Source organism: Polypterus senegalus, chromosome 10, assembly GCF_016835505.1.
Source record: "Polypterus senegalus isolate Bchr_013 chromosome 10, ASM1683550v1, whole genome shotgun sequence".
Lineage (NCBI taxonomy): Eukaryota > Metazoa > Chordata > Cladistia > Polypteriformes > Polypteridae > Polypterus > Polypterus senegalus.
In genome coordinates this window covers 56,397,657-56,413,435 of record NC_053163.1, presented here as the reverse complement: position 1 = coordinate 56,413,435, position 15,779 = coordinate 56,397,657, and the positions used below count along the sequence as shown (strand labels likewise).

General features: G+C 39.2%; 1 protein-coding gene across 1 annotated transcript in view; it reads right to left on the bottom strand.

Moving 5' to 3' along the window:
• The window catches only part of LOC120537125 (long-chain-fatty-acid--CoA ligase 4-like), a 79,580-nt gene that overhangs the window by 46,632 nt on the left and 17,169 nt on the right, over positions 1-15,779 (bottom strand). The window contains exon 2 of the mRNA XM_039765803.1: positions 896-1,129. Coding sequence (XP_039621737.1) covers positions 896-1,129 — 234 coding nt within the window. The remainder of the gene's footprint in view (positions 1-895; positions 1,130-15,779) is intronic.

The window sequence follows — 15,779 nt, the reverse complement described above, 5'->3', positions numbered from 1 at the left end:
CGGTATTTCAAGGGTCTATTTCGTCATTTAAGGAATGGCCTTCTTACTGCCACTTGTCCTATCAAACCTGCAGCACAAAGTCTCCTCTTCACAGTAGAAACTGAGACTTGCTTTTTTTGACTACTGTAAAGCTGTGCTTGAGGCTCTTGTGCTGTGAGGCACCCATCACATAAGCTGATGACCCTTAGAAACTTATCTTCTTATTGGGCTGTGACTTTGGGACTGCTAGATCTTTTTCTATCAGAGTTTCTTCCAGTTTCCAATTGCCTTTGGATTGTATAGGGCTCCATATTGACACTTGGATTTTTTTTTCAATTTCTCTACATGAAAGACCAACACTTCTAAGAGTAATAATGTTTTGTCTCATTTCACTTGTTAATTGCTGACTTCTTGGCATTACTATTAGAATACTGCCCAAATAGTACTAGTAGTAGTGTGTATAAACACAGTCTGTTTCAGGTCTGCTTTAAGACAGAGAGTTTTTAAATAATCAACAGAAGTTGGGATACCTGTGCAAATTGTTTTCTTCAACTTGCAAGACTTAATTTGCTTTATTTGCTGAAGAACATTTGTAGGTTGTAACCTATTAGATGTTTCCTGAGGAAGGCCCATTTGTAATATTCTTATTATTTCCTTTTTTCAGTTTTTGCTAATGTAAACTTCAAATTTAAACCTCTGGCAGTTTACTGCTTACCTCGTCACTATTTTAGGTCATTTGTTTCATTTCAACCGATTAAATTTGAAAAAAAAACTGGAAAAACGGAGGTGATCTAAGATTTTTGACCAGTAGTATACAGCTAACCTATAATTGTTTTGTACATACTATACATTTCCATTGAAAGCTCAAATATTATATTCACCCTAGGTGATATCAACAAACTGAAAGTTTGCTTACCTTTTTAAAGACTTTGCCTGAAGGCTGCATTTCATCTTCTTCACTCAGCAACTCCCTGATCCCTAGGCACTCTAATTTCTCAAACTTTTTAAACACGTGATCAAATAAGTTGTCCAAAGTGTCTATCCCGGGGAAGCCCTGTGTAACTAGAGAGTCAAAGTAATCCACACATCGATATGGGCCACAAGGTTTTCCAGATGTGGATTTAGCTTTTGTCGTATTTGTCATCTTTTTCTGAATATGAAACAGAAAAGGTAAATTATCACAAAAATAAAAAAAACTTGAGTTAAACATTAATACACTGGTAATGATACAAATTTTTCGGAATGTGAATCACATACGACTGCTTGTTTCTAAATACAGACCAAGATGAAGGAAAAGATCAGCTAATTGAACAGTGAGATCAACTGGAGGTACAACTGACTTCACTGACTGTAAAAGCGAATGGAAGAAAAACCTGCAGCCTCAGAGGACCTCTAGATATGAACTTGAGCACAACGGCTCCTTGGGGTGCACTATTATAGAATACAGCAGGGGACAAGAACCACGTATGTTGCTCCGAGTGCTGTAAAAGTCAAAAGGGAGGACTGTAGGTGTAAACACATTTTTAATGTTTTCTCGTATCAGGCTAGCCAGTAAAACAGTAATAATGTGTTAAAAGACATTGTTCTAAGGGCATTATACAGAGTTGAATACCTTAAGGGCATTAGGGCACTACAGTAGTTTTCTGCCTCTGTATGTTGCCTGCTAGTTTGAACTATAACTGAGTTCACTTGGGTTAGTGGTGCAGAATCCAGTATAATAGCAGTGCTTGCGCCTACACAAATTTTCAGATGCCACAGTCATAGGCTGTTTTTAATAATGGACATGAGTCAGTCTACAGGAAGGTAGTGGAGGATTTTGTCTTGTACTGTAAGGACAACAACCTGCAACTCAACATGAGTAAGACAAACAAACTGATGTTGGACTTCTCGGTTTGCCAAGGAGTCTCTGAGACTAGTCACCATACAGAGGGAGAACATGGAAGTGCCTACAGATTCACATAAACAACAAACAGGACTGGCCTGAGAACACAAAGATGCTGTACAAGAAGGTTAAGAGCAGACTGTACTTGCTGAGGAAATTCAGGTCTTTTGATGTGTGCAACAAACTGCTGAAAATGTTCTACCAGCCCATGGTAGCCAATGTGGTGTTCAAAACTGCAGTTTCATGGGGTAGCAACTTGAGCTCAAAAAAAAGCACAATGCCTGAACAAACATATCAGAAAAGGCTGCTCTATCACAGGGTGAACCAGGGGCATAATGGAAGCTGTCGAGGAAAAGAGAATGATGGCAAAACTGAATCTTAAAAAATCCCTTCCATCTGTTCCCTCTCTTGGAGCACTTTTACTCCAGGCTCAAATCACCAGTGTGCTAAGAAGCGTCTCTGGGGGTCTATTCTGCCCATTGTTATCAGGCAATTCAATGCTTCCTTCCGATGAACTCTTTAGTTGAAATTTCTGCACAATATACATTTATTTATTGATTGATTAATTGATTGGATGGATGTATTTTCTGCTGTGACAGTCTGTTTATTTGTTTTTTATGTTTCTGTTGCTGTAGGCATCTGAATTTCCAATTGGGATTAGTAGTAGTAGTAGATCTAATCTAAAACTGCTATTGTATTGTCATGCAGAATGACTGGAGATGTGCAGCATGCAACATTAACAAGTTAGACGTTATAAAAGCCAGCATCAGACATCTTCATATTGTCTAAGACTGTGTTAAGGCTGTGAATACAAATTCTAAAAACAAAGCAAACTGTTAGTTAACTTTGAGATTTGAATTACATATTGAAGCTGATGCTAGACTTTCTGGTTTATACTTTGGCTTTATTTTCTTGCTATACGTCTTTCTCCCAGTCCTTTCTAATTCTGCCCATGTTGTCTGTTATGTTCTTGTCTTGTGGCAGAACCAAACTGTTGATAAAATGTGCATGAATGCCCAGCTATAATTTTTTTTATGGAAAAGGTTAATATTTTACAAAAAGTCAGATACTTTAACAAAAAAACATAATGTCTGTTACTATGAATACAGGGAAATATATAGTTTTGAAATAATTCAGTAAAATTCAGTTTGCTACAGAAGCATTTGTTCATTGCTAACTGATTAGTGTTTGTTTTTTTTAAATTATAATATAAGTCAGTTTTCAAAATCACCCCTTTATCTGCTACATAGACACTACTGCTTAACAAGCCTACCATAGAGTTGTTTGAAAATTATATACAGCTTTCCTCTTAAAATCCTTTAAAACAAAGCTATAATGAACAGCTTATTGGTTGTAATCCAATATAATGAGTGAAATATCATCAGCCATATATCTGCCATATTTAGATAAATGGATGATTCTAAACTGGATCTTCATAAGTGTGTGTGTGCGTTCATAAGTAAGCCCTTTAATGAATTGGTGTCTGACCAGGTTAAGTGCCAAAATGCACCTGATTTTGAAAATAGTTGTAAGTAGGGCGTGACTTGAAAGAATCTCATGGCAAAAGTCTCAGTCTCGTGTGACTTGGTTCCAAAAAGTTTCTTCAAAAAGTCACGTCTTGTTGTGGGATTAGTCTTGTCTCAAGATTTTTTTATTATAATAGAGGGATACTGTAGATAGATAGATAGATAGATAGATAGATAGATAGATAGATAGATAGATAGATAGATAGATAGATATACATTTATTGGTTCTTCTTGAGGAAAATTTGTCTTTTACAGAACCTCATTAAACTTTATCTGCCATGTGCAATGTATTGTCATTTTTTGCATATACCATCTTACAGAGACACACAGGGAGGCTCAGAGAAGCTTGAGTTGAGAGCACAGGGTCAGCTATTACAGTAGCATTACTGGAGTAAAATTGCATGTTAAGGGGCTTGCTCATGGGCCCAATGGTGTAGCATTCCTTCTAGCACTGCCAGTATTCGTACCGGCAAACAAAGTTACCAGTTATCCTTCAAGCAGAGGGCCACTCCTAAAATAGACAAATAAATACATATATACACACACATCCAGAGTGTGTGAAAAAACAGTGTGATGTCGTTCCTAGTGATTTTATACATTGTTTTATTAAGGTAATTGTGGGAGGGACTGCTTTTTGCTTATTACATTGTGTTGTTGTATATTACAAAGCCTACAGAGAGTAACATTCACATCATAGCAGCGTTTTATGCATTGGTCGAGCATGCACACAAGAGTTTCTTTATATTTTGTACACATGACAATAAATCTGAAATGAAATATTTACATTACATTGCATTTTTTATCAAATGCTAAGATTTTTCAAATCATCTTTTAATGTTATTGGAGAAAATGAAAAGCTTCCCCTTTTGTGAAATTTTCTTTAATAAGCATACTTTTCCTTGTGTATCTTTGGCTTCTGTGGTGTCATTTTTGGATATGTTTGGGTCACGAGAACACTCTGTGCCTTTCGCATTTTAAACTGAAAGCATCAAAAAAATAAATGCACTATCATATTTTTAACGTAAACTTGATGAAATCTTGGGAAATTGCTTATTCTAAAATGGGACTGAAGGCACTAAACACCGTTCTGTTGAATGAAATGCACGTGGGATATAGCTAAATGAAATGAAATAACTGCAGGCTGCTACCTTTTACATTTAAATATACAATGGCACTTCATAACCTTATAACCCCATATTTAACAATACTAAGATGTCTATTTTGGCTGCAACTGACATGTTCCAGTCTGTCTTTAATAATTCATACAAAATTAAATCATCTTGCATCCCCAGTAAGATAACACTAAAATATTGCTGATTTATTTTAAACCAAAAGTAAAATTTTAAAAGTACAAGAAAAATGGATCTTCCAAATATTCTATGAAAACCTCAATAATTACATAAGTAAAGAAAGCCAGATTATTATTAAAGTTCTGTGATGTTATTAATACTACGTAAAAAAGACAAAAAGTGTGAATGCTGTAACAAATTCAAAAGCAGCATTTTGTTTATTTATTTTTAATTTCCATACCAACCTGGTATAGTACGATAAAATTCTAGCACAAAATCATAGTATTAAAATGTTAATACAGGAGTATATTTATAGCACATCATAAAGGGTCATAGAATCTACTACACAGTAAAACACTTAGGTCTGTGTGTCCAGTCCCTCTAAGCAATGTGATTGGTCAGGTTGGCTTTGGTGACAAAACGATAGAGGACATGCAAGTGTAAGACGCACACGAGGAGTAACCGTGCAATGCAAAAGAGTCACTGTCAAAGACGACAAGTATAAAACTGAACAGGTGGTGAGAAATGTACCACGAGAATAATGTAATGACAGAGTCTGAGAAGTGAGCTTGAAAAAGGGAGCGCTGGTGAACAAACTTTCACACACACAAATACAGAGGAATGGTGCCAGACTATGGCGTAGCAATGGATTGTGCAAATTGTGCAAAGTACAAGGGCCTACGAGCTTGGGGGGCCTGCTCTGGCCGTCTAGATTAAAAAAAAAAACTAAAAACTAAAACAACGGTAGCACAGTCTCGATATGGCTTCAATGTTCAGTGTCTTGTTACCATCAATTGTGACCTCAATGGCTGACGAGGAATTGTATGCTGCTGCTGATCTTCTCGTTGAATGCTATAGCATTTTACCGGCATTTTCCATTCAATTCTTGTCAATTCATGCATGTTTTCAATCCATCCTGTCAACCAAGTTGACTGTTTTTGAAGTAGCTGAACTGTTGCCGATAGATCACTGTGTGCTGTTGTCTACTTTCAGTGATGTTTGCATGGCTTACATGTTACTGCTGGTCACACCAGTGACTGTTGCTGCATGTGAACAATCATTCTCCAAGTTAAACTCATCAAAAATTACCTCAGAAGCACCATGTAGCAAGACAAACTTAGTGGCTTGGCAGTACTCTTAATCGAAAATGAGCGTGCCAGACAACATGACGTGTCAAACATTGTTGAGACTTTTACACAACAAAAGGCACGCGAGGAAGTATTTTAAGGTACTAGTAATATTAAAGTAATAGGATTTGTGACTTGTCAGTCAGTTATGTTTTTGTAAGCTTTATAATATTTTAACATATTTGTAACTTGTCAGTCAGTTATGTTTTTGTAGGATTTGTGAGTGTGAAGAATTTGTGGGCGTGAATATTTTATGATGTCCATTTTCTCAGAACTTGTGTAAAACAGGTCGATTGCGTAGTAGTATCCTGTCAGCTGGTGTTGTTGTTTTAATTCGTTACAAATTGAAATTGCTTCATTTTTATAGCACTTGTACTTTCTAGATTATGTTACATTTTAATCATCTTCCTACCCAAAGTTGTCTTGAAAAAGTAAGTGGGTCCACGTTTTACACACATTTATGTACTACTACCACTACCTACACCTCCCACATATTACTCCCACTATTTATTTTATTTTTGCTAACTTACAGCAGCTGTAATAAGGCGATTAAAAAACTTATTACAAATTCCAGTTAAAGAGGCGGTTTGTTTGTCACCAGCATGTGATCTGATAGTGATGCGGTCATGAACGCCACTGCTCAGCCAGCCCCTACGATCTAGTTGTAATTTACTAAAAATGAAGCTAGCTAGGAGGGGTCTACTTTCAGGGCGCTGCACAGGGGCCTTCAGCAAGCTAGCTAAGCCACTGGTGCAAGATATTGCAGATAAGATAGATAGATAGATAGATAGATAGATAGATAGATAGATAGATAGATAGATAGATAGATAGATAGATAGATAGATAGATAGATAGATATTTTATCTAACTATTCTATTGCTTGTCTTTGATAGGTACCATGGCTTGTATACAGTACATACTTTGTGATATTTTATCCTAGGTTACCCAAAATAAATGACAAAACCAGACTTACTATTTAAAAAATAGAAATGAAAAAGATTGCTTCTGGATAATTACATCTGACTAACTTTAAATCTACACTGTGTCTTCCATTACTCACCAGGGTTAGAGGAGCCTTATTTTTTTACCAAGTATGATTCTTTTATCAATCGTTATTTAGAGCTATTGAAAGGTTATGAAAGGCTCACATACTTAGACTCTATAAAGAAACTAATTAAATAAGTAAAATAAGTTAAACAATTCAATACGTTATTAAAACAATTTGTTTCCTTTTATTAAAATTGTTTGTAAACACCACAAAGTTCATTTATTGCAGTGACGCTTTCAGCAATTCTGTGATTAAACAATATACCACTATGCAGGCTAAGATAAATAATTAACAGTGCAAATACAGTTAATGTTCCTCCAGAGTAATTCCAGTAAATGATAACATTACATCAACAACTCTTCGGACTGTGACCATACTGTACAGAGCAACAGATCACAGAATAACTAAGAACCTCCCAATGCCAAGAAAGGTGTACGTCATTTCTGATTGTACAGAGAAAGCAAAAACTGCTTAGACTTGTGATTTTCTTTTTACTTTTATTTTTAACATTTTATTAATTTTATTTAAATCAAATAACATCCCATACATGTAAGTCAACTTTAACAAAAATAGGTTTGAAACAAATCGACCCCCACCCATAAGACTTGTGATTTTCAACTAAACAAGACATCAGGCTAAAAATATCTGTGGGATCACTCAGGGATTACTTTTTGGCACAGGATTGTGGGTATCAGCCCCATTATTTAAAAATTCAGCATGGTTTAAATTAATAAAGTGGGAAAATCTCATTGCTCCTTCAAGGAGAAAAAAAGGCATTTGTTATTGCGACTGTTATCCCATTATGGAATTTAGTACTTATAAAAATAAAGAATTCAAGCTTGCCTTGAGATCAGGATGATGTGTCCAGTCAGCTTTGATTTGCAATCATTTTAATTTCATAGTGTTATGTATTTCAATGCTAGTGAAATTAATCACTTTTTAAAATTCAGCACCTTGCATACAGTATCACAAACAAAATACAACCACATTCATCCTCTAAATGTAATAAACACGACTACAGGTGTCCACCCATTTTCAAACTGGCTTGTCTGTATCTGCAGCTAGTTTATAGCAGCAAGTAAATGAGCTTCTCTACAAAACATATTTAATTAGTGTTTCAGAACATCCACGCTGGTGAGCCATTCTTGTGCCTCAGATATTAATGCTTTAAAAAACAAGCCAAATTTCTCTAATCATACATCATGGAACAAATTAAAAGGAATGCATAAATAAGCAATATCTGGATAGCAGATCAAGTTATAGCATCATAATTCACTGCTGAAAATAAATTATTTCTCTGAGTCTGTCAGAGTAGGCCATGTCCTTATGTCCTGGGTTGCACTTGGTTGCTCTCCTCTGCACAGCTATGTCTTCCTTGTACTGTGTTGACCAGAACTGAACATGATACTCCAGATGTAGTTTCATTAGTTAGTATATATATATATATAGTGTATATATATATAATTTGAGTATAACGTCCCTTGACTTATATTCTATAGGTTTAATGATATAGGCTAACATTTTATTTGCCTTTTTAATTGCTTCTGTTCATTGCTTATTTGATGAAAATGCTGTGTCAACACATACCTCTACATCCATTTCAGAGGTTGCTTCTTACATGAGTGTCTCCTATCTTGTGTTTATAGTTGGCATTCCTTTGGCCCACATGTAGTACTTTACACTTTTCTACATGAAACTGCACTCTCCAAGTGTCCACCCACTGTTAGTGAGCACCACAAGCAGTTTTGCAATGTGGTACTCCTTGAACTGAATCCACGACTTTAAGGTTGACGCTGACATGCATACATTTAACATTAACTGTTTTATGCTAATTCCCCATTTCAGTTGTACCCATTTCCATGTTTTAATATATCCTCTGAGATTAAAATTCAAACTATGAATATTTTTAATTACTCTTTGGCTTGTGAAAACTGAGGATCTTTTTCCACTGTCATCTATGGCACTTTCAATTAGAAATATAGGTTATTACGTTTTGAACAAGTTTGGAAATGCAGATATCTTCAACGTGTTTCTATAAAACACATCACATCGAAAATCTGTTTGAAATATCCACAGACATGGACAACAATATTGGTATCTTTATTCTAATATTTCATAGCAGAGCTTTGAAGACATTAACTGTTTTATCAGTGTCACATCACTACTACACTTCTTGACTAGTTCTTTAGCCCACTCTTCCTCAGTTCTCTAAGGGTGTGATGGCCACCTACTCCCAATTGTAACTTTCAGCAGATGACCAGTGGGATTCAAATCAGGACTCATACCAGGCCATCTCAGAATGATCCAATGTTTCTTCTCCTCTATTCTGTGACTGAGACACAGCTTTTTAACACCCTAAAACACCCTAATGGTGTTCTGGCTTTGTTTCAAAGAGACAGCAAAGCAACTTTAGAACATCAGGGTCATCCCCTTGTTTCACAGTAGGGATAGTATTCTTTTTTTTTTTTTTTGAAAGCATTGTTTTTTTTTTGTGAACACAAGAGTTGGTGTGAATTACAAAAAAGTTCTCTTCTGGTTTTGTCTGTGCACAAGGCATTCTCTCAGAAGAACTATGGCTTGTCAACATGCATTGTGGCAAAACCCAGAAGCTTGCTTATGTTTCTGCTTTAGATGCGAGATCTTTTTTAGACGAAGGGTCTCCATCACCGGTCCTGGAGGGTTACTGTGGCTGCAGGTTTTCATTCTAACCCTTTTCTTAATTAGTGACCAGTTCTTGCTGCTAATTAACTTCTTCTCCCTTCATTTTAATTGACTTGGTTTTTACGATTCAGTCCTCTGAATTGCTTCATTTTTTCCCTAAAACAGTACCCAAACAGAAATGAGATGTGAAGTAAGCTGTCAGATGGGCCAGCTAAGTCTGTGTCTCAAACTTCAACGACTTTCACTTCAACCAGTTTCTCAATTAAAAGCCAATTCTTCTTCATTAAATCTGTTAATTTTATTCCATGGTTTGCTCAAATTTCAAAAACTGTTGATTTTCTATTTTCAAAATGTTTTGTGGACCTAAGCAGATCAACGTTTGTGAGACCTTCACCTTCCTTTATTTTCAAATATGTGATGAGCACAGTTTAGCCAGTTATGTGTTAGCTTGTTTTATAACTCTTTATTGTTTGGTTGCTAATTAAGGAAAAAGAAATTATTAAAAGGTCTGACTCTTAAACAGTAAGGCAATTAAAATGAAGGCAAAAAGAGTTCATTAGCAGCAAAAAACAAGTCACCTATTAAGAAAGGGTTAGAAATGAAAACCTGCAGCCACAACAGTGCTTCAGGACCACAGCTGGAAAATTCCTGGTCTAGATCCTCCACCATGCAGCCTGTTTTCATCCTGATGGTGACAATTGCTGCAAATCAAGACTGTTAAAACTTAACCTGTTAAACCTACTGTTAAATCTTGAAGGTTAGCTTGGACCTGTTTTGAAGTTTTTCATGGGTTCTTTCTCCACCATTCACACATGTGTCTCTTCAGTCTTTGGTTAATTTTCCTCATGCAGCCACATGCATGTTGGCTACAGTCACATAGTCCTTAAACTTCATGATAACACCAATAAGAGTGGGCAGAGGAAGATCAAGTTCTGTGGAGATGGTCTTAACACCTTTACACAGACCGTGCTTGGCTGTTACTGCATGTCCTGTCCGCTAATGGCCACACTACTGTGCAATCTAAAATGTAATCAAAGATGACCAGAATTACAATGTTCAAGACTGAAAATGTATAATTGAGAATTAAGACATGATTTTTGAAATCCTCCTCATCTATACTTAAAATTCTGACTAGCTTTTAGCTATTTAGTTTATTTTCACTTAACAGAATGTAATTATGACTACGCAAAGGTAGACAATGAATGTTAAAATGGCTTGCAAACACACCTCTTCTGCTAAAAACTATGACAGAAATAGTTTAAAACAGGAGTACTTGGAAAACAGAAAACAGGGGTTTAAAAAAATAAGTAAAACTGCAGGCACTAAAATGAGGTGCTGTTTTCACACAGTGAATAAAAATGATCACTGCTGAAAAGGACACAAAACACACTCTTAAAAAAAGTGAATACCAAAAATTCATTTTAACATCCTTCAGCCGATTATGTCCAACTGAAATGAAGCTTTCTTTGCTATGCTATAACTTGAAAATTAATAAAAGTCAGAGTTTCAGAAATCTCAAGCCTGCCTAGAGAGTGTAGATTTCTTTAAAGAAAAGCCTGCACAAACCAGGGATTGAAGTGGGCCCATACTCACTAATACAGAGTACCCAAACCTCTTAATTTCTTAAGTGTTGTGTATTGCCACTGCTTTCCAGTGTTAATGGTTCAGTTCACGCTAATCTCAGATGCCCTAATAACACCGAGTTGTGGCTGTTGAACCTCAAGCTGCTCCTTGATCTAGAATTAGTTTATCATGCCACTCGAAACTTCAAGGTGGCTCTTTTATCAACAGTGTGTGTGTTGCTGCATTCAATACTACCACTCTACATAGCCTTAAACATAGGGTATCGGCATTTGCATATATTCACTAAAGGAACTTGTATGAACCTCTTCAGACCAAAATAGTGTTTTTATGTAGTATTTGTTATTTTGTTTTTTCTGCTTTTCAGTAGTACATGGACATCAGAACAACTAGTGTCCATGTATATCAGCGTGAGATGCTAAAAACAAAGAATGATCTGTGGGACAATCTGTGCGACCTTGGTCTGTTCCGAGAACAAGACCTTCAGCCCCCGGCGTTGTTTGATGCCAATGGCCAAGGGAGTAGCACATGGAAGCGGTGCATTAGGAAGCGGAGATGCGGGAAGTGAGCCTGTCGCTCTGATGTCACATGTGATGAAGACAATGGAGCGGCTGTTGCTTCACCATCTGAGGCCACAGGTCCGCCACGCCCTCGACCCTTTGCAGTTTGCATACCAGGAGAAGGTGGGAGCGGAGGATGCCATCATCTACATGCTACACTGATCCCTCTCCCACTTGGACAGAGGCAGTGGTGCAGTAAGAATTATGTTTCTGGACTTCTCTAGCACCTTCAACACCATCCAACCTCTGCTCCTTAGGGACAAGCTGACAGAGATGTGAGTAGATTCATACTTGGTTGCATGGATCGTGGACTATCTTACAGAGAGACCTCAGTATGTGCGTATCGGGAACTGCAGGTCTGACATTGTGGTCAGCAGCACAGGAGTGCCGCAGTGGACTGTACTTTCTCCGGTCCTGTTCAGCCAATATACATCAGACTTCTAATAAAACTCGGAGTCCTGCCACGTGCAAAAATTCGCTGACAACACTGCTATCATGGGCTGCATCAGGAGTGGGCAGGAGGAAGAGTATATGAACCTAATCAAGGACTTTGTTAAAAGGTGCGACTCAAACCACCTACAACTGAACACTAGAAAACCAAGGAACCGGTGGTGGATTTTAGGAAGCCCAGGCCCCTCATGGACCCTGTGATCATCAGAGGTGACTGTGTGCAGAGGGTGCAGACCTATAAATACCTGGGAGTGCAGCTGGATGATAAATTGGACTGGACTGCTAATACTGATGCTCTGTGCAAGAGAGGACGGAGCCGACTATACTTCCTTAAAAGGCTGGCGTCCTTCAACCTGCAATAAGATGCTGCAGATGTTCTATCAGACGGTTGTGGCGAGCGCCCTCTTCTACGTGGTGGTATGCTGGGGAGGCAGCATAAAGAAGAGGGATGCCTCACACCTGGACAAACAGGTGAGGAAGGTAGGCTCTATTGTAGGCACGGAGCTGGACAGTTTGACATCTGTGGCAGAGAGTGATGGGCGCTTCAACATCTGCAATAAGATGCTGCAGATGTCCTATCAGACGGTTGTGGCGAGCGCCCTCTTCTACGTGGTGGTGTGCTGGAGAGGCAGCATAAAGAAGAGGGATGCCTCACACCTGGACAAACTGGTGAGGAAGGCAGGCTCTATTGTAGGCACGGAGCTGGACAGTTTGACATCTGTGGCAGAGCGATGGGTGCTGAGCAGGCTCCTGTCAATCATGGAGAATCCACTACATCCACTGAACAGTATCATCTCCAGACAGAGGAGCAGCTTTAGCAACAGACTGCTGTCACTGTCCTGCTCCACTGACAGACTGAGGATATTGTTCCTCCCCCACACTATTTTTCACCCGGTGGGGTAAATGTTAACATTGTACAGTGTTATTGACTGTTATACCTGCCTTGCACTTTCCACCTTGCATTTTTTAAGTTGCACTGCATTTTTATCACTCTTTAATTAATATTGTTCTTATTAATATGCTGCTGCTGGAGTATGTGAATTTCCTCTTGGGGATTAATAAAGAATCCATCCATCCATCCATTCATCCATCAGCCGGCCATATTACTTTCTAGTGTCTGCTCCCTGGAAAATAAGTTGGATTGCATTTGACTCCAGCGAACTACCCAGCGTGAGCTTAGAGACTGTTGTGTCTTTGTTTTCATGGAGATGTGGCTCAGCGACAGAGTTCCAGACACTGCCATTCAGCTAGATGGGCTAGCCGCATTTCAAGCCAACAGAAATGCTACTCTGAGTGGTAAGACTCGCGGTGGTGGTCTGTGTGTTTATATCAACACGGAATGGTGCAGTAACTGTGCTTGTTTCTAGCTACTGCTCACTGCTAGCGGAGTTTGTGATTGTTAAATGTAGACCTTTTTATTTGCCTTGGGAATTCACCACCATCCACATTATCAGAGTTTACATACCCTCCAGAGCTAATGCCAAGGAAGCGCTCTGGGAACTGTAAAGCGCCATCACAGACATACAAAACACACACCCGGATGGACTGGTTATTGTTGCTGGAGATTTCAATCACGCAAATCTTTAGTCAGTGCTCCCTAAATTCCATCAGTTTGTGGATTTTGCAATGAGAAGGACGAGCATGCTGGATCTTATTTATACAAACATCCCTGCTGTGTACTTCGGAAACTCAGATCACATCTCTGTCATGTTAATTCCAGCATACAGACTGCTCATCAGACGCACCAAACTGGTTCTGAAGCAGGTCAGAACCTGGCCAGCAGAAGCCATCTCTGCTCTTCAAGACTGTTTTGAGTGCACTGACTGGGACATGTTTAGAGATGCTGCAACCAACAGCGACTGTATCAACTTGGAGGAGTACACATCATCAGTGACCAGCTACATCAAGAAGTGCATTGATGACGTTGCTGTCTCCCAAGTACATCACTGCAGGCCCCAACCAGAAAGCGTGGATTACAGAGGAAGTGCGTGTGCTACTGAGGACCCGGGACTCTGCCTTCAGGGAAGGTGATGAAATCGCCCTGAGAACACTGAGGGCCAAACTATCCCGCACCATCAGAACAGCAAAGCGCGCACATGCCCAGAGAATCCATGGACTTTTCCTACATGACAAAGACGCACGGGGCATGTGGAAAGGCATCCAGGCTATCACTAATTACAGGACAACAACACCCACCTGTGACAGTGACGCCTCCCTTCCAGATGTGCTGAATAACTTCTATGCATGGTTTGAAGCAAAAAACAATGTAGTAATGACATTATATAATAAAGACCACCTCTCCTCCAAGCGACCAGGCATTAAATCTGACTGTGGCCGATGTGAGAAATACTCTACAAAGAGTCAACCCACAGAATGTTGCAGGACCAGACAGTATTCCTGGCATAGTACTAAAGGAATGTGGAGACCAGCTGGCAGACATTTTTACTGACATCTTCAACATCTCTCTGAGCACCACCATCGTCCCAACCTGCTTCAAAACAACCACCTTAGTTCCCGTGCCAAAAAAGTCACAAGTGTCCAATCTCAATGACTATCGACCCGTTGTACTCACACCCATCATTATTAAGTGCTTCGAGAAGCTTGTCATGAGGACATCAAAACCCTGCTTCCCTCCTCACTGGACCCCCTGCAGTTTGCTTACTGTCAGAACCATTGAACAGATAATGCAATAGCCACCACTCTCCATCTGGCTCTCGCTCATCTGGATAATAAAGACACATACGTTTGAATGCTGTTTATCGACTTCAACTCAGCATTCAACACGATCATTCCTCAGCAGCTGATGGAAAAGCTGAGCCTGCCGGGACTGAACACCTACCTCTGTACCTGGGTTCTGGACTTCCTGACTGAGAGACCTCAGTCAGTCAGGATTGGAAACAACATTTCCAGAACCACCACACTCAGCACTGGAGCCCCTCAAGGCTGTGTGCTCAGTCCATTACTGTTCACACTGCTGAATCATGACTGTGCAGCAATGCACAGCTCTAATCACATCATAAAATTCGCCAATGACACCACTGTGGTGGGTTTCATCAGCAACAACAATGAGTCAGCATACAGAGAGGAGGTGCAGCGGTTAACAGACTGGTGTAATTAGATGATTGTTGACTTTTGGAAGACTAAGAGTGACCATCTGCCACTGAACATTGACGGCTCAACTGTGGAGGTTGTCAATAGCACCAAGTTCCTGGGTGTCCACCTGGCAGAGAACCTCACCTGGTCCCACAACACCAGCTCTTTAGCCAAGAAAGCTCCGGCAGTGGCTCTGCTTTCTGCGTAGGCTGAGGAAAGCCCATCTTCCACCAGCTATTCTAACAACATTCTACAGAGGAACTATAGAGAGCATCCTGAGCAACTGCATCACTGTCTGGTTTGGAAATTACATGGGGATTGCAAAGCCCTACAACAGATAGTGAAGACAGCTGAGAAGATCATCTGTGTCTCTCTTCCCTCCATCATGGACAGTTACACCACACGCTATATCCGCAAAGCCGAGAAGTAGTGGCTCTATTTTGAGCTTCTCCTGAATGTTTGCCCTTCTCACCCAATCTGTAAGGCTGTGCTCAGACCCCTTGCGAAGGAAACTCTTTTTTGGTACTTGTATCCATGATCTATTTCTTTCAGTCACTACTCAAAGCTTGTGGCCATAGGTGAG